Source organism: Podarcis vaucheri (genome assembly GCF_965113315.1).
Source record: "Podarcis vaucheri genome assembly, chromosome: 8".
In the NCBI taxonomy this organism is placed as follows: domain Eukaryota; kingdom Metazoa; phylum Chordata; class Lepidosauria; order Squamata; family Lacertidae; genus Podarcis; species Podarcis vaucheri.
The window spans coordinates 59,688,425-59,708,654 of record NC_138766.1 but is presented as its reverse complement, the minus strand read 5'-3'; the positions used below and the strand labels follow the sequence as shown (position 1 = coordinate 59,708,654).

The window sequence follows — 20,230 nt, the reverse complement described above, 5'->3', positions numbered from 1 at the left end:
ATATACCACTTACAATATAACAAATGAATGGTAGTGATGTGCATGAAACCTGCTGCATTAAGCACCATCATGGTTTTTTAAATAAAAACAACAACCACCCCTGATCCTTAATGCGCTTGAGTTGGCAGAATTCCACTGATTAACAAAGTCTTGATTTCAACCTGTTTCAAAAGTCTTAAGCTATAAATAGAATTAAGTCAGCACTGAACCAAGATTTTCAAGGGATCTAATCACAGATTTGTGCAGAGAGACTAAAAGGTCAAACCAGCCCTTTGCTTGGTAAGGGTTTGTGCCACATGTCAGTCCACATAGAATCAACATAAAATGTGCCCCAAGAGGAGGGTCATAAACAAACACTATGCGCTACAAGTATGTGGTACCAGCAGATCAGATGGCTCAAAAGCTAAGAACTCTAATACCCAGTCATACTGTATTACTATTAAAAATAACTTTAAACAGACACTATGTTAGAGTTTATTGGAATTATAAACACAAATAGCATTTCTTACTTTGCAGCAGTACTTTAGAATATAGACATGCCAGGAAAAACATAACACCTTCATCCACAAGCCATACAATGATGCAACTAATCCTGCATGCCAAAAATACCTCATTCCGTTCTCCCCCAAGCCCCAGAACTCTAGCCCGATCCTGTGCTCAGTGAAAAGCTGCTTTTAATTCTCAGGGGAGAATTCTATGTGGACGTTCAGGAGATGCAACCTAATGCCATACATTCACCATCGCCTGCATCATACATTTCTACATAAAATCCAAATGTCGCATGTGCAATGTTGTACTTGTAGCTTGAGGATTTTTAAACCCCTGTGGTCCTCCATTATTTACCCATCCCTTTTCTTGCAAGTGTATTTTCAGGTCTACAAGCAGATATATGACGTTGATTGCAAGGTAAATCAGCTTAATGTTTTCCTTTACTATACAGACAAATGTTTTCAAGGAAAGAAAATCAGATACTGCACTCTGGCAATCAGCTACTCTGCATTAATACTCTGTGGATTTTGAAAGACAGAGAACACACATTCACCAATCAATGCACGTCAGTTACACCGTGTGAAAATTACTGGCAAGTTGTAGTTAATGGGCAAGGATTTCCTATAAAGGCAAAAAGCAACCAAAAAAGTCCACCGACTTTTGGCCTATGGTATCTAACTCCAACCATTTAGTAGGCTTTAAAAATAGCCTCTGCAGACACTGTTTTTAAAAAGAGCAATAAAAGAAGAAAAGTACTTATGTGACTTACCTGGATCAAAATTGTCTCCAAATATTCTTTTAGCAGGAATCTTCAAGTTCATGGTGGGAAATTGTTTCCTTAGCTGAAATACACAAAACACACAGGTAGTTTAACTTTGGAGTATAGATACCTTCCAGACACAGTTGTATTGGCAGAGGGTCATTCCTTGATTCAATTTTAGCACAACTCCCTTTACTTACTGTATTATACAGTTTATCAAACTCAGCGTATCGCCTGAAGACGAACCATTCATTATTGCCAACTGAGACCAAAACTTTGTAAACCTGTAGGGATAGAAAAGTAAAATTAGTGAGAAATGCAAAGATTAAAATAACACAGTTGTGAGTTAATGAACCTGTGTATGTTTGTTGCTTGTTTACCTATTTAATCTTTGAGCCTGAGTTTTATACATAATTACAGGATAAGACTGAAAGCCCACTACATTCTCCAATACAGGGCTGCTGAACACATTAGGATTTTTCAACATGAAGATACCAAGAGCGTCAGTGCAGAACACCCAAAACAGAGTCTCCAAGTAAATGCCACAACAATAAGAGCTTATTGTTAAAATTGCATATATAGAACAGCATTTTTCAGCATTGCTATCTCCTGTTAAGTATCTTGGATCCCTGGACCCGTGAGAAAAACATGACTTATGGAATGGGATTTTCCTTTCTCCTTCTTCCCACGGTGCTCATCAAAGAGTCAGTCTTGAATGCTGGGGAATCATTAGAGAGGTGTGGAGGCTGCAGAAGGGTGGGAGAGTCAGCAAAGGTTTTGGCCTCTCTTCTACAAATGGATATGCCTTTTCACTTGTGCTAGATACTTTTTGATCTATGCCAGTAAAAACAGGCTATTACAATATTTCCAGGGCCTAACATCCAGGGAAACAAAATGTTTCTAGGGGTAGCTTTTAAATTAAACTTTAATGAAAGTGAAAAGTTGCAGATAGAAACTATAGAGTTATGTTAGATTTATCCTGAAAGGGTTGAAAATGTACAGTAGTTAAGCAATTGCTTAAAAAGAATGTAGTGCAAGAACAGTAACCTTCCATAATAACTGAACTGCGCATGATTAGAGAACATATTCTCTAGAAATTAGAACAGCCACTATTTATAGTGAGCAGGACTAGATGCTGCAAAGCTGTACATGTTATATTAAATGTATGGTCTGCAAATTTACAACGGAGACTCCTGATTCAAAGGGAACATTAATTTGCACACAGCTTTGCTAGGTACATTTTTTAAAGGCAAATTCTACTTTGTATGGTCATCTATTCTTAGCTACTTGCAAATCAAGGAAAAAAATAATAGTAGTATACATATTCAGTACGTATACATGGCAAAAGGACACCAGGGGAAACATCTAACCAATAATCAATGGCAATTTATTTTCACATCCATTCTGGCTATTTCTTTTTTTTTTAAAGAATATTTTTTTATTAACCGACCAATCACATCAAATCAAACCAAATTACATAAATTCCAAATTACACAGCCGAATTTTAAATTTTTGTTGGGGGTACCCATATTTCAAGTTCCGAAGGGGATCCAATCAACTTCTTGCTTCTTACTGCTGTTTTAATGTCCACAAATCTAACCTTATGATGTTCACAGTACTATTCAGTCCTTTCTTGTTGTTTTTCCACATCTCTTGTTGTTATTTTTATATATTTTTCCTTTCTCTTTGTGACCTCTGATAGTCTCCACAAGCTGGTTAGAACAGTTTCTTAATCCTGCGTGGATATATATTTTTTTATCCAGTAGCCATATCCAGACGTTTTCCATATAACATCACTTCCATTCATCAAAACAGTCTTAGCGTCATTAATCTTCACCAATCTGCCTCCTTTCTCAAAACCTCTGAGGAGATTCACCAGGAATGCAGTCTGAAAACAAGTCTGTTCTTCCTCCCGGCTATAAATCCTTTGGCAAGATAGCGACTCCGAATTAATTGCTGCGCCATTCCAAAAGCTCTTATTGCTTCTCGATCTCCATAAAGCATACTTTTGGTTAAAGTTTATCTCCACACAGACCTTAATCATCCTGCTTGGGTCAGTTCAACCGACGATTCTAATGAGGAGGGGTTCTTGTAAATCACATAGAAGGAAAGTAAAAAAGGTCCCGTCCCCCCCATTCAGTCCCGTTGTCAACATACTCAGCCTTTGGCGTATCTTCATCGTAAAATATTCCTGTTTCTCCAACCCATCGTCTTCTTTCGCAGAGGTTACTTAAATTAGCAGACTTCACTCCCCTTCTTCACTTGAAATATGTGCATTTGCTTCTTTTATAATTAATTATTCCAAATTGCTGCAGCTAGTGCGCGATCAGTGACAGCGTGTAGGAGAGCCGAGGTCCACAAGGGGGCATTCTGCCTAGGGCCCTCACCCCCTTCTTTCAAATTAGGGGGTGATTTATGGGCACAGCAGGCAAAGGCAGTGTTCCCCATTTCCTTGGGGCAACAAGGGAGGCTGCCTACTCCCATAACAGCCTCTTAATTACCCCGTGTGGGTCGAAGAGATGGTATTGTCGGTCATCTTCCAAAGCACCCCTAGTGGCCCCCCCCCATTCTGGCTATTTCTGCCAGTATAAGCATAACAAAAAAACATGGTAAATGGAATAGTACTATTACTACTACTACTATTAACCCAGTGGTATTTAACACTAGACAATATACAATAGATTCACTGTTTGGATTACTCAAACTGCTGAAAAAGACGGATGGGAGAAAATTGGATTTTTTAAAACACAAATGATGGAAATGTTTACAGATTAAGAAACTCTGGATAAGCATTTCTGGATGTAAACTCGAACTGCATTATGAAGTAATCAGATTAAGATGTATAAATAATAGTACAGATTAAGAACTGAAGTAGCTGGTAATGTGTTACTAATGGCATATTGATTGCTGCCAAGTGGAAACTCCCAACCATTCCAACTATAATGAAGTAGTTTAACAAGGTTTGTCACACAAAGCTAAACTGGAAAGAGTTTGATGTATAGTATGTGCAATTATAAACGGCATTTTTGTTGTCTCACGCCATCTATTTGCTAGGTACTGTCAGCCTTTCTCAACCTTGTGTCCCCAGATGTTTTTGGCCTACAACTCCCATCATCCCTGACCACTGGTCCCGTGAGCTAGGGATCATGGGAGTTGCAGGCCAAAAACATCTGGGGACACAAGGTTGAGAAAGGCTGGTCTACACCATCATAATTTAAGTTTTTATATGAGTTGCCACATAATGATCATACAGCAAAGTAAAAATATAAGTATGCAAATGAGAAAAACAGGTTGAATGTGTTGATTATTTGGGTTTTTGTTTTCAGTAAAAACTAACACATATTACTAATCAAGGTTTCTTAAATCAGGTGACAGCCCAACCTCTTAAGATATTATCCCAAAAAAATTGTTTATTGCTAGTAACAATCAGGAAGTGCAGCTCATTAATTCCACAGCAGAACCAGCATACCCTCTGGTTCTCAAAGAATTATGGGGGGGGGGGAAACCTATTAAATCGTGAGTTTGCACTTACTTTGGAATTCAAGAAACCAATTTAGAAGGCCATAATGTATGTTATGTGAACTCAGATCTCCCAATGGATTTATTTACCTCCTCACTTTAATATGGCCACAGGAGCTATAGTTTTTGTTTGTTTGTTTGTTTCTAAATTCATTGTGTGCTTTTGGTTTGTTGTTGATGTTTTTAAGAACATTTTCAAATACAAATATAAGAACTCAACAATTAACAAAATATCCTTTCTTGTTTGCATGTTGTAAGTAAATGTAAATAATGTTTTTGTCCTCACTATTCTTTACCTACTATCAAGAAGACATTCACTCTTAATTAGTCAATCCATATAACACTATATCCCTTAATCCATATGAAGCAGAGGACTCACATTTCATTTCCAAAATAAAAATATAGTTTAGCCTTTCCAACCTTCTTATCTATTTATGTTATGAATGGGAAACACTTTTCCTTCAGCGGTCCTAAAGGAGACACCTTGACCCTAATCCTTTTCAGTTTTCCCCAAATTAATTACCCCTCCATGGGATGTGGGTGGCGCTGTGGTCTAAACCACAGAGCCTAGGGCTTGCCAATCAGAAGGTTGGCAGTTTGAATCCCCACAATGGGGTGAGCTCCCGTTGCTCGGTCCCAGCTCCTGCCAACCTAGCAGTTCGAAAGCACGTCAAAGTGCAAGTAAATAAACAGGTACCGCTCCGGCAGGAAGGTAAACGGTGTTTCCGTGCGCTGCTCTGGTTCGCCAGAAGCAGCATAGTCATGCTGGCCACATGACCCAGTAGCTGTCTGCAGACAAACGCAAACTCCCTCGGCCAGTAAAGCAAGATGAGTGCTGCAACCCCAGAGTCTTCTGCGACTGACCTTAATGGTCAGGGGTCCCTTTACCTTTACCTTTAATTACCCTTCCAGCCAGCAAAACAACCTGCAGTGGGGGAAAAGGGTGTACCCGTCATGCTTTTTTCCCCCTACTCTATTCTAAGAGCAGCTTGTGGGAGGGGTTAATTAGGAATGGTGTAGGATGAAAGTATTAAATATCTCCTCTTTCACTGATCCACTCAATATTTTCCTTTTCACACCTATTACAATCCTGACGCTTCCTGTTAGTCCCATTTTGATATAACAAGGCCCATTTTTAAGTTCCATTTTGATCTAACAAGACTTCTGCTTTGGCTACATCAAGGAACAGTATTTTCCTTCGGAGGTAAGGAGAGACGGCTACAATATATTTGCATTATATTGATGGAGGGGGTGCCAGAGAGGGTAGGAAGAGTGCTATGATGGTCAACATCATTCAGCTGCAGAGGAAACTGCTCAGCAAAACAAAATTAGACCATGTTTTTGAAAGAAGTACTAGGTTGTTGTCATTACAATCCAGCAATTTCCAAAACCTACTGAAGAAGAATACTATTGAAATATTGTTTAGTCGAATAACAAAATACAGAAGGTTGTCCAATGCCAAAATTACACACAGAATAAAAATACAAATCACATCCAGAGAAGCTACTGGGATGGGGTGGGGAGAAAGAACAGGAAACAATGAAAGGGAAACAGAAGCAAAAGGCACCAAGACTAACAAAGAGGGGAAATAGTGTAATTTAATGTGTTTGCATTCAATGGGGTTTTTTAAATAAATAAAAAGATCCACTGTCTATGCTGTTGCTTTCTGCTTTTTATAATGCTGATCAGCAACTTACATAAATTTGATCTGCTATGCAGTTCAGATGTTTAAAAGCCTTTAACAACATAAGTGTTACAATATCCTTGGGTTCCCCTTTTTTATGTGTACTAAATTCTACAATACGCATAAAATCAGAGTTAACACATTAACCTTCACACCCAAATTTGCATATATGCTAATAGGCATGATTTGGAAACAACACTAAACATATTTTGTTTTAAGGGATCAATCAACATCAGGCTTGCTTCTTGTTTCATCTGAACTGAGTTAATCTGAACGATGGTTTGTTGAAACAAGCCAGAATAATAAACGATGCTTTGATTCTGGCTTGTTTAAATAAACTACCGTTTAAACCAGGCATAGGCAAACTCGGCCCTCCAGATGTTTTGAGACTACAATTCCCATCATCTCTGACCACTGGTACTGTTAGCTAGGGATGATGGGAGTTGTAGTCCCAAAACATCTGGAGGGCTGAGTTTGCCTATGCCTAGTTTAAGCTAACCACAGTATTTGGATGTGTAAACAGGGAGCACATACTTCTAATCTCTTCCTCATGCAGGAAGGGAGGGCAAACCATGTCAGCCCAAGGCTTGCTCACATAGTGCTAAATAATGGTTCAACATTACATCCAAACCACGCCATTAACTGAATATGAAATGGAGCACAAGAATAAGCCCCCATTGACTGAGAAAAGTGCTTTATGCTCACATACTTACAGTAAATCTTTTTTTCTTCACTCTGTGTTCATCAGAGCTGGGGATGCTAACACTTGGGCAGCTTTCCTTGACATCCATTATATGTTGTCTTTAGGCAAAAATTCAAGACCACCACACCAGGTATAGCAAAATGTAGAAAATGTCAGCAGTATTGATCTAAAACATGCAGCCTCTCTTGTGTAAATTTAAATTCCATCATGCAAACCTTAAATAAAACGAAACAAAAAGTTCAGCAGGTGACTGATTTGAATCATGGCTGCAAACTAAATTTTAATGATTTTCTAAATAAAGGTTATCTTTCCATTTTTGTATAAAGTGAAGATGATACAAGTGAGATGTCCTGGGAACTGGAGGGCAGTCAAGTCTTAAGAATAATAGCAGCGTGGCTATAGTAAGGCTTGGTGGTTGTATATGCAGACATAAGAAACGTACCAGTTGTGTTAGGTTCTTTTAACTCCAAAATACCACCATCACTAAAACATGGTTGGTAAATAACAAAATACTACTGTAACTTGTTTATGTAACATATATGATATATTCATAGAGCTTTTCATGCATTTTCTTATTAATCCTTACAAGAGGAATATAACATAGATTAGTATTATTATTACATTACAGGTAGGGGCACAGAAATAAAGGTTTGCCTAAAGCCACATGGTTAGTCTGTGGCTAAGATGAGATAGGAACTTCCTTGCTGAAACTTGCAGGCAGGCATTTGTTTGTTTATGTATGCTTGTTTACTCAAAATTAAATCCCTACCTGTGATGGGAATTGGTAAGAGGATACATTAATTATATTTACTCTTCTAGAGACCCACATGTGTGGGTTAACAAACAAAAAAAAAGTGGCTGGTGGTGCCTATTTTTAAAACCACGGGGCTAGCACACAGAGAGCCCTAGTAGCAGAGTATTGAATCCCATTGTTCGACAGATTAATGAAGCATAGGAATAGGCTATTAAATATTTAAATATATTCAGCTGCAAGAAGCAGCTGACTCCTCCACCCTCATGCACTGAAGCAGACCACACTTTGAAGTAAGTTTAAATATGCTTTACTTACTTAATTGTGGTCACAGTCATGCATTTTCCTTTATGCAACAGCAGTAAGATAATGCAGGTAAAATACTTCATTGAAATACAGCTAGGTTTGACTGCTAAAATCTCCCACAACCTACTCATACGATACTTCATTCGTCCTTATGGTAAGAAGGGCAGGATATAAATTCAATAAATTTTTACATGTGTACAAAAGGTGGTGTCAACACATTAAGGCAGGGAGTGCAATTCTGCTCCTCTTCTCTGCATTTTGACAGTGTGCAAATGACTCTTATCTCCAGTGAGTTGCTCTAGAGGCAGCAGTTTGAGGTTCTTGCTTTGGTGCTCTGACCATTTTGCTTAATTTATCCCCAATAAATTTATCTTTCTTTCTTTTTTCTTTCTTAAATAGCCTTATATATTTATAATAGAAAGGTAATTCTGAAGAACAAGAATATTCCTATCACCATCCAAAAGTGGTGGTTCAGTACCTAAAATGTGTTTTGTTATTAATCTAAAGTGGGTGAATTATCTGTTTAACTTGTGCTACTATAACAGGAAGCTTATTAAGACCTACTCTGTACACTAAGGCATTTAAAGAAGTATGACCAAATAGATCAAGGCAGTGCTATACTAGGTCAAATTTAAATGATTATATGCAGGCATCTAGAGCAACAACACAGATACAAAAATATGCAGAAAACTGAGTTGCTCCATTAGGAAAACAAAAAACAGTCAGACAGCCACAATCACAAAATAATGTTACATCAGGGCAAACTAAAATAATGGTTCTTTCAAAGTTTAACAGAATTGTTCTCCAGGCTTTATCTTAAAAAGTTGAGGAATGTAAACAGATGTTGGTAGAAGCTCCATCTGCAACATTTAAGAAAGTGATTGAAGAAGTTATAGGGCAAGTTGTGTCTAGGACTAAAGATCCCAGATATCAACAAGGCAAACTGGAGCAAAGTATCAATGGCTACCTCTCTCTTTCAAAAACCAGTAGTTATTGCAATCTTTCTCTAGCATTAAAAAAAAAAGCACTTATGGTCCCTTGTTAGGCACAGAGAACATGATTGTTATTATATTAGTAAAGCTGATACCGTTTCAAGTTGTCAACATATAATACCCAGTCTAAATAATATACACCTACAATAGTTCCCATCTTAAAATAGAAGTCTATGTTTCAATTGTATGTGTTCTCCCATTTTTCCATAAAGCCACTGTGATGTAATTCTCCTGTTAGGGAGACACCCATGTTTGTGTTGGCTGAAGTGACAAAGCACTTCAAAATTCAGTTATGAGGCTTGCTTTAAACATCCTACTAAAATATAGATTATGATGAGCCAAATTAGTTTTGTGCTCAGAATTATGTTGCTTCTGAGAAATTCAAGGTTATAAAATAGGTTTGTTTGGATTTAGCAGGCACTGACAGAAAGCAATACATTATCAAGAGCAATGAAAAAATATTTTCTATTGATCTACACTGGCTTACTCGAAAATTGAGAGCATGATCAAGGCAAATGTAAATCAATCAAATGTAGATCAGTCTCACTAATTTAAGAGTTAAAACATGTGATTAAATTGCTTGTATTAAAACACACACACAATGGAAAATTGCATAAATACAGCTAGATTGTGTCCTATTTTTCTGTCAGAATTATTTTGTGCAACAAAGCTAACTCATATTTGCTCACGTACTGCCATTCTGGTGTGTTAATCGGTTAATTTTTAGATTGGTTAATTTTTAGAGCAAGCCATATAAAATAAAAAAGCCTTTAAACAATATTACTTAAATAAAACAAAACTTTTCATTGAAATACAACATACTTCAATCCATTTGAATAACTTTAATAGGTATTTCTAAGACAAGCAGACTCTCAGGCCCACATTCATGTACACACTGTGAATAAATGTCCCCGATTTCTGTGCAGACACGCTTGTCTTTTAAACCATTTTTGTAGAGGGAGGGGGAAATGCAAGCAATTGTTTTCAGCAAATATGAGAAGAGCCACAAGAACCAGTATGGAATTCTGGACAGAGGATGTTGGACTTTTAAGACCTGTCTTCAGAACAGGCAACCATAGGTGGCATAAGTGGCATCCATAGGTGGCAAGACCGCTCCCCTTCCCAGGGGGGAGGCATGGTGATGCCGCCTGCATCATTGGGATTCCCGGCTGAGTCACGCTCCATGGCCGACCAATCAGGTTGACTGGGGGCATGGCTCACATGGATTTAAACCTCTGCGTGGCTGGGCTCGGTCTCCTTTGTCTACTGCGCCGGATCTCCACCCCCCCCCCGCCCTAATTTTATGCACTCTCCATCTTGGCCATGCTATGGACTACAGTTGGTCGCCTGTTCGTGGGGGGCAGGTAGGAATTTTCCCACTTAGCAAATTGGCACCAGCCATATGGTTTTCGCCTGCCTTGTAGCAATTGTCACAACTTTGTAAGGTTTGGCAGTTAGGCATTCGTAAACATGGTTTGTGGGGGGGAGGTTGTGGCCTTCATCTGCCCCTCCTCTTTAAGGGTATTCTGTTAAAGGGATCCAGGGGTGTGGTTCCCGTCCGAAGCCCGGGTATGGGCTACAGCCATGCCACGACTTCATCGGGGACCCTGGGGGGGGGGCCCTCACAATTTATGTACATCAATAGCGCTCCCCCTACCAGTGGTTGACCCTTATGAGACTACCTGTGTGACAGGCAGGAGAGATATAGTAGGTTCAGTTCCAATGCCTAAGCCAAAACCGCTCACATCTGTAACCAACAAAGTTGTGGCCTAATTTATCCCATTAACACAAAACATTGGTTTCTGTGTTTCATTAGCTAAGAAGCAACTCACCAGCTCTCAGCCACAGTTTCTAATCTACGAAAGGAAAGCATCAACCTACACCCAAAGCTGGTTGTTAGGACAAACAAGAATGTTACTAGCACCTTTAACACCTATAAAAATAATCAGCAACAATCACTTGACTTTTGTTCCCTTTATGAAGTATTTAAGACCAAGGTTCCCACTCAGAGGATAACTCTCAGTCATTTAGAGATAAGAGAGGCCATTCTAAAGATTACAGAGTTTCTTGTGGAATATGGAGAACAAAACAAAGTAATCAAGCTCAATTCATGAGATAATCTGGAAAAGATGGAAATCCATTAATAGTTGCTTCCTGAAAACAGGAAATAAGAACAGATGTATAAAGTATTGTAAACCACCTAGCATCCTGGCTTGAGCTGTTGTTTCTAGCTATCTTTTCTGCTTAAGAACATCCTTCTTTCAATTAACAGTCAGATCTTATTAATTCAGCCAAGGTTTTATTACACAAACAATCCAATAGTATTTTAAAATGCAAATATACTATGCATATTCATGTTTTCATCAAGAAATGAAGTGGAGTTCATACATAGAGCAGGAGGCTGAATTATCAGAGAAGTTTGCTAAGTATCCCCGCCGGCCCGCCAAAGTGGACATTGCAGCAACATATAATTAGAGAAATCATTAGTACCGAGAGCCCAGGTGGTATACTGGTTTGAATGTTGGGCTAGGACTTGGGAGACTAGTGTTCAAATTCCTATTCAGCCACGACCTTGGGCACCAGTCACTGTCTCTCAGCCTAACCTATCACACAAGGCTGTGGTGAGAATAAAATGGGAAGGGGGAAAACCATGTATGCCACCCCCTTGGAGTAAAGGTGAGAGATCTAATACATAAATGAACTAGCAGAGTGGTACACTGATAGGACCTCTCTCTCCAGCAGATATTGATTTGTGTGGGTATCATGTCCAATCCTTAGCCAAGCAGGAGAACTTCTTGCCTTGTCTTGATATACTTCTTTGACCATAACAAGAATGTAGGTTTTGAACTCGTTGGGGTTGGGGTTTTTCTGAGCTCTTGCCATGGTGGTCCCATCACTATGGATTTGACAACGAGAATAACGTCATTAAATGGAATCTGTACACAAGAAATGTCAACGTGGACCCTGCTCAGACAGCTTATTGCCTTTGTTTCCAGCGAGTTGCTAAACCCAGCAAACGACTCAAAAGTCAAAAGAATAAAGTGCCTCCAACTAAGAGAAGATTAAAGAAGAACAAGTACATGTTGTACCTGAACGACTCTAGGGCATGAATTCCAGGAATTAGCATTAAGTAACAGGCTTTTCCTAGTCCAGTTATGTAATGTAATTCAAGGCTAGTGAGACAGGGGGGAAATCTGCAGTGAATACTTGCTGATTTAGAAGGGAACTTCCTTGCAAAAGCGTGGTCTGTACAGACCAATGCTGCTCCCACATCTCATCTTGATTTGGTCCCATCTGTAAAAATCATAGCATAACTGTGGCATGAATGACTTTCATAAAGCATCTGCTAGAATCTCAAGGAGCATAGCAGTCTTGCAACTCTTCCCCTCCCCCATCAATAGTTTATATCAGGGGTGTCCAACAATCTACTGGTAGATCACGGGGTGTCCATGGTAGATCACTGGACCCGCCCCCCAAAAGCACAACAACTTTGGTAGATCACTGCCAGTTTTTTAATAGTGGGAGTAGATCTCAGTCTCTTAAAAGTTGGATATGCCTGGTTTATATGAAGGTTTTTCCATTATGTTTATTTCAACACGGGAGAAAAAGGTAATATGGAAAGTTTGGATTGTACATCTTTACAGCAAAGCACAACTGTTAACAAAAAGAAACTGTGAGCAAAGTGAGATTATTTGCAGGGATCCCTTACCTTTCAGTCTCTTGGGAGCAAGGTACAAATCCAGCAATGGGTAACGTCAGAGATGAAGAGGTTGCAAACCACAGCTTTGCAAAGATCAATTCTGGCTGCAGGACAGACCTACACACAGCAAAAATATTAAGTTAAAAGAGGCTAACCAATCAATATTACTTATTAGTTCTTTAATCAACTTTTGTCCATATTTAGTATAGCCCTATTGAAAATTTGGTAAATTGGTTATTAATTTTGATAGCACCTTCAATGAACCAAGCACATCCAAGTTCAGACTATTACTAATTCTTAAAGAAGCCTATTCTTAAATACCTTATCTCTGTTGGAATAAGCAACAGTCTTTAATTAATACTCATTGTACTGAGAGAAAAGGTCACCAAAAGGTTAATGAATCTATGCCCAGGAAGTTACGGTAAGTGGCCTTCTTGAGTTGTGAATTTAGTTTCTCTTTCGCCTTTACTCCTTGCTTCTGCAGTAACCAGTAATAGCTGATTATAGGTTTATAGTTTATGCTTACAGCTTCACCTGCCTTCCTTGTGGTGAGTGAAAAACCTACTCTGCAACAATTTATTAAATTAGACTTTCTATGAAGGCTGTTCATTCATAGAAGTTTTTTCTTTCAAAATGAATATGACATGGTGCATTTACTACAGAGTAAAAACAGGACAGCTAGACCACTCATCATGAGACATAAAATTATTACCTTGCATCACAACATGAGCGATTCCAAATAATAGTTTAGAAATGCTAGACAACTGTTAACTTAGTCAACTATGAAAACAACTTCCCATGGTCTGCACGTCCAACTTTGGGTCTTGCTTATACACCTGCTAGTCTGATTCTCTTGTTCCAAGCAAAGGCAAACTCCGGCCCTCCAGATGTTTGGGACTACAATTCCCATCATCCATGACCACTGGTCCTGTTAGCTAGGGGTGATGGGAATTGTAGTCCCGAACATCTGGAGGGCCAGAGTTTGCCTATGCATGCCTTGTTCCAACTGCATAATGTGTAGCCCCAATGACACTGATTGCCTTCTTGTCCCAATGGCACTGATTGCGCTGGGAGGGATATACGCCCAATGCCTATGGCAAGGCTTACCTACACCTGAAATCAATAAAGTTGTGGCCATTTTAAATCCCAGACAGTTGTCATGTCCACTCATTCTACCCCGTTAGAGGTTGGGCGCATAGGGGTGGGGACGGGAACCGTGCAGCTGGGCATGCAATCACTCTTTTTTAAAAAATAAATAAATCATTTTTATTGATTTTCCAATAAAAACAGCCAATCAACATATCCACATCCCATTAAGTGTTGCTGCTGGACAGGCTTTGCCTGACCATACACGACAGCTTCTGCAACACTGCTATTGTTTCTCCAGAGACAGAAAAGCCTAAAAGAGGTGAAATTGACAAGTTCCTTATCAGTTTCAACTCAAGGAACTGTGGAGGGTCTTCCCACATAGGAAAAATTGATCTAGCTTAATTTTTATCCCCACCCCCAACGAAAAACAAAAACAGTGTGTGTGCACAGCGGAAGAAAGGTAGAGCATTCCACATTTTTTACTTCATTTTTAAGAGAAATGGACAAGGTTCCTCTCTTCACTGAACTCTGGAGTATGTCTACAGTTTCAAGGCAAAAAAAATTAGTTTGCTTTAAAACTGAAGTAAATCTCTGTACTGAGTCCTGCTACAACACCGCGCAGAAAAGAGATGGTATTCAAATAAGTTTTACTCAAAGTAGATTCATTGAAATAAATGAATATGACTAAGTTAGATCCATCAATAGCAATAGGTGTACTCTGAAATACTACCCTATGTTTTTGTGTTCAATTAAAAGGCCTGAAATATCAGATCTGTGGGCTGGGGACAGGGAAACCTTTGGAGCATTTATAACCAAAGTAATTTATAGTCAAAGAAAATCTATTTGGAATTTTGAAACGAATAAGGGTTAATTGCTAGGCACAAAAATTCATAGTCACATTAAGGCTATGTGCCCTGCTAGCTTTAAAGCACCTGACTGCATGAATAATACAGCCAGTGGCTGATCTGTGACACTTCTAGTGACTGAATGTAGTTCAAAGGTCTCAAAACAGCAAACAGACTGTCTTGTAAAACAGACTGTGCAAGTTCCAAAACCGCAGAAATTACTGGGGAGAACCACAGCATGCTGTCAACTTGTCCTGGAGATAAATGGGTAGGAATTTATCAGGCTACATTTGCAGTCTTCAGCTACCAGCTTGTCTAATTGTTACTCGCCACACAGATTGCAAGCAAAGCAAGATTTTTTTCCAGTAAATAGAAGGGAGAACTGAAAACATCACCCCACTTCAAAAACCAGGAACTGAAACCATAAAGGGATGAATACACAACTGTGAAGGAAACTCACTGGATTTTTCAAGTGTGTCAGTTTAAACTGATCATCAGCCCCATATTTCTACAACTGAAAGTTTCAGTTTTCCTTGACCATGTGTGGATGCAGACCAGTTTCCTTTGTGCATTAAAGTCCATCATCCACCAGCAGAATTATCAAAATTCCCACCCACCCCTTGCAAGCCAGCTGCTTGTCACTGTTGTCCGTTTATGTGCTCAACTTCCTGCAGGAAGACTTGTCTCACACGGGTACTCAAACCAGGGATTAGCCAGTTACATAGCAGGAAAGGCTATGGCATCACCATTTCAACACAAGGAAACTTTACAGTTTCCCTATGTTGCATACTTTTGTATGAGTACTTAGTATAAACCTGTCCTGCCTTGCTATTGCTTCCCCCTGCCCCTTTCATTCTCCCTATGATGATTCTGCTGCCTAATGCAAATATTCCTCTTTGATTGAGACGCTAATCATTAAAGAGAGACCAGGAGTGTGTGCTTGTGTGTGTGGGAGAGTGTTTCTTGAGGCCTCTTTATTTTAAGAGTACACGTACTTAACATGATTTGCACTTGAACAAGTGGTTATTTTCTGCAACCAGGAACGTTAATGAGCCTCCTGAAGAAAGAACATCACAGGAACCATGTAGTATAGGAAGCTTGTATTGTTATGTGTTTGGGGCACTTTACAAGCTCTCCCACTTTTAAATTTAATTAATGCCTTGTTAAACTCATATAAAGGTAATTAATTCAATTTTAACTGGATCTTGGATTTATTGGCCCACCCATGCTTGCTCTGTCTAATATGCTACTAGAAAGTTGGCTCTGCCTAATTAGTGGATTCCTCTAATTAAAGGATTTTAATTAAGCAGTCTAATAGTCTGACTAATTAGACAGTAGCAGCTACTTGATGGTGGGGCTCAAAGGCTACTCAGAAAGTACCTGGATAGGTTAAGGAATAAACCTACACTGTTCATTAAAGTGGTCTACTGGGGGAGGGAAAGGAAAATCAGAGTTACAGCAAATCCCAAAAGTAGACACCAATATTCCTCAAGCAGGACAAAATACACATTTTGATCGTGGCAAGATCACAAATTGAATCTAAATAGCTACAGAGTGGAATGAGGAGAATCGTACACCAGCAGAAAGGAGTCTACACATTGCCTGAGAGTGTCCTACGTTTCTCTTGACGACCTTTTCTGGCTCACGGAGCAAAATAAATTATCTTCAAGGTTAAATTATGCAAATACCCAGTACATTCCGTTGCAAAGATAAGGACTGCCGAGTTCGAGGTTAGATAAAGAGGAAAGTGTCCTTGAGCATATGCAGAGCAACGTGCCACCACCGGAAAGTTGTGGGACTCTCACTCTCATCATCCATCTCCATTGGCCATGCTGTCTGGGGCTGATGATGGGAGCTGAAGTAAAGCGACATCTGGAGGGAACCAGGTTCACTACCCCTGCTCTACTGACATCCAAGTGTTGGTGCTGACCTTTAAAGCCCTAAACTGTCTGGGCCAAGTATACCTGAAGGAGTGTCTCCACCCCAGACAGTGTCTCACTTAGCCCAGACACTGAGGTCCTCCTCCGAGGGTCTTCTGCTGATTCCCTCACTGCGAGAAGTGAAGTTACAGGGAACTAGGCAGAGGGCTTTCTCAGTAGTGGCGTCCTCCCTGTGGAACACCCTCCCTTCAGGTGACAAAGAACTATACAACTTTTAGAAGACGTCTGAAGGCAGCCCTGTTTCAGGAAGTTTTTAAAGTTGTGATGCTTTATTATGTTTTATATATTCTGTAAGCCACCCATAGGGAAACCCAGCCAGATGTGCGGGGTATAAATAAAATAATAATAATAATAATAATAATAACAACAACAACCTACTTTTCATACTGTCCTCCCTTTGCTATGTCTAGTGGGAAATAAAGGCAAACAAACTGGGTACAACTGTTCCACAAACTTATATCGGTTTTCTGTCCGTTTAACTCTCAGGGCTTCTCCCTAGAAGTCTTATAAATGTTTATTCATGGTGAGGGTGCTAAGAACCCTCAAGTCTCTTTACTGCCAATCAGCCTCCACCAAAAAACCTGCTCATGGGAGTGTTCTCCTTTGATAAGCAGTGTAAATTAGGTCCCTCATAGCTCCTCTTCTTAAATTGCAGGTCTTTTCAACCAAAGGAAGCTAAGTCGTTAGATGGCTTTATGGACTCTTGTTTCAACGCTTCACCCCCATCCTAGGTTGGCCCCAGTGTACTGCTAGGACGAAGTCCATTAGCCATGAATATTACCTAAGAACCACAGTTCCCAGGATTGGGAATGACAATTAAAGCTGGTAGTGTAATCGACCTTCCTCCTCACACTAGATAGCTTCATTTCCTTTTACAGTGAGAGCTAAACTGAAAATTACATGGGGGACATGTGAGCCACTCTTCCAACTTTTTGTGTTAAATGAAAAACAGTACCAAATGCTGTGATTGAGAGCACAGGAATGGCGGGTGGGCAAAGGCTTGGAATCAGGGCTTGGAACCCGTGGACCTCCAGAAGTTGTTGGACTCCACCTCCTTTCATCCCTGACCTCTTCTGTCTGAGACTGGTGGCATTTGGAACTTCAAAAGCATCTGGAGACCAGGCCTTCCCCCACCCCTAGCTAAAATCTTTCCCTTCTAGCCACTGGTCTGCTAAATATTCCCCCTGGTATCTTTTCTTCCAGAAGGGGGAAAATAATGTCAGGCCATTCTTGGAGGCTGATCTGTCCCTACAATACTTTTCTAAGGTTCTCAACGCATGATGACTGGCTATGGCATGAACACAAGCTTGTGTCTCCAAACTCACATTATTTGCAAACCTCTGAAATGTATGCCGATAGGACTTACATACATAGAATCATGTTGGAAAGTGTCACCGTGTGGCTGAGGCAGAATTCTGGTCATCTTAATCCTCATGAAGATAGCATGAGATCAGAATTAACAGATTCCAGCACAGCTGGGAAAGCATTCCAGGAGGGGTGGTGCACAGCCAAAGGCATTTTAGAAAAAATGTTTAAGCAAATAAATAGGAGTTTATAGAGCAGTATGAATGTGAACATTTGTCACTACTTCATATCCCATATTCAGTAGATATCGGTGACATTTGTATAAATACATTCCAATAATGGTTGCAACAACAGTATGTTTAGGTGGGTGGGTGGGAGGGAGAACGTGCATGGGGAGGGGAGCCCTGCATTTCCCAGATCCAAACACGGAGTCTCCAAGTGGAGGGAAAAGGAGATATTCCTGCAAGGGGCTAGGAAGAAGATGTCAGATGTGCACAGCAGATTACTACCAGATGTGCATTTGCTGCACAAAACCAGCTTCTGTGAGAAGACCCTCGTTTGGAATGCCCAGCTGAGAGACAAGAATATGACAAATAGTGTGAGATAGTATGTGACATCTCTGCCAGAAAGAACACTCAGCTGCCAGTTTTGCCCTTGGACTGCAGACACAAAGGGATAGGAAGTATACTCTGAATCTTTTCCATCAGGCAGAAGACTAAAGGCTGCTGGGTTGTCTGTGTGAGGTTTGTGTATGTATGCACATATAGCATTATTATTTATTGCTTGAAAACTGCCTTGAGAACCATTTAATTGAAGGGCAGCTTATAATTTTTCAAAACAAACAAAGTAAAGAGAAAATCTAGATAGCAAAAATAAGTGGAATTTTATTTATTTATACAGTGGTACCTTGGGTTACATACGCTTCAGGTTACATATGCTTCAGGTTACAGACTCCGCTAACCCAGAAATAGTACCTCGGGTTAAGAACTTTGCTTCAGGATGAGAACAGAAATCGTGCTCCGGCGGCGCGGCAGCAGCGGGAGGCCTCATTAGCTAAAGTGGTGCTTCAGGTTAAGAACGGACCTCCGGAACGAAGTAAGTACTTAACCAGAGGTACCACTGTACATACATACATACATACCCAGCCCATCTGGCTGGCTTTCCCTAGCCACTCTGGGCGGCTCAAAACAGAATATTAAAAAAGAAGTTAAAACATCAAATATTAAAAACTTCCCTAAAAAAGGTTGCCTTCAGATGTCTTCTAAAAGTCAGATAGTTGTTTATTTCATTGACATCTGATGGGAGGGTGTTCCACAGGGCAGTTACCCACTACCAAGAAGGCCTTCTGCCTGGTTCCCTGTAGCTTCACTTCTCGCAGGGAGGGAACTGCCAGAAGGCCCTCGGAGCTGGACCTCAGTGTCCCGGCTGAACAATGGGGGTGGAGACGCTCCTTCAGGCAAGAAATTGAGGACAGTGCTCTCCTCTTAGTCCATCTAGTTAAGTCAAAAAGTCAACTAGAAATTTAACAAGTTGATATATTAGTTGGAATTCCCATGTTTCCACTTGTGGTTTTCTGAAAGCCACTAAAAACCAATGTGGGCAATTCACAGGGGTCTTTGTCACACGACTCCATGCAGTTCTTCCTTCCACTCTTTACAAGGAGTAGCACATTTCAGTGGATTGAATCACAACAGATTGAATCACAAGTAACCACGATGATGCTGCATGTCTGAATTATTTAACATCAGGTTTTCTAAATGTAGCTTCACTGAAGACTGGTTAAAAAAAAAAATCAGTGTCACAAACTGCACAGATTCAGCCCTGGACATCTGTTAGGGATTACTACAGAAGAGAAAGTTAATTGAATAATACAAAACACTATACTGAACAGGGATGTCTATCCACAAAGAGTGAGGAATGAGTATGAGTTAATTTGTTCGCATATGCATGCCCATCATAGAAGGCCAGAAGCTGCCTTATGCCAGGTCAGATTATTTGTTCGTCTAGCCTCCTATCACTCTGGGTCACAGCAGCTCTCTCAGATCAAAATGATCAAGGGTCTGGAGCAAAAGGTGGTGCATTCCTGCTAGAATAATATTTTCTAATTAATGCTAAAAGCTTTCTCATTACATTATGTACAAAAGTAA

General features: G+C 39.9%; 1 protein-coding gene across 7 annotated transcripts in view; it reads right to left on the bottom strand.

Moving 5' to 3' along the window:
* The window catches only part of LOC309538377 (serine/threonine-protein kinase Sgk3), a 54,220-nt gene that overhangs the window by 12,710 nt on the left and 21,280 nt on the right, over positions 1–20,230 (bottom strand). For 4 of the 7 annotated variants that reach the window (XM_082233892.1, XM_082233893.1, XM_082233891.1 and 1 more), the window contains exons 2-5: positions 12,914–13,021; positions 7,166–7,370; positions 1,450–1,533; positions 1,259–1,331 (exon numbers count right to left, since the gene is read on the bottom strand). In XM_082233892.1, coding sequence (XP_082090018.1) covers positions 1,259–1,331; positions 1,450–1,533; positions 7,166–7,243 — 235 coding nt within the window. In that variant the 5' untranslated portion in view covers positions 7,244–7,370; positions 12,914–13,021. Of the gene's footprint in view, positions 1–1,258; positions 1,332–1,449; positions 1,534–7,165; positions 7,371–12,293; positions 12,392–12,415; positions 12,499–12,913; positions 13,022–20,230 lie in introns of those variants that run through there. The other 3 variants (XM_082233894.1, XM_082233895.1, XM_082233897.1) reach the window with 3 other exon arrangements.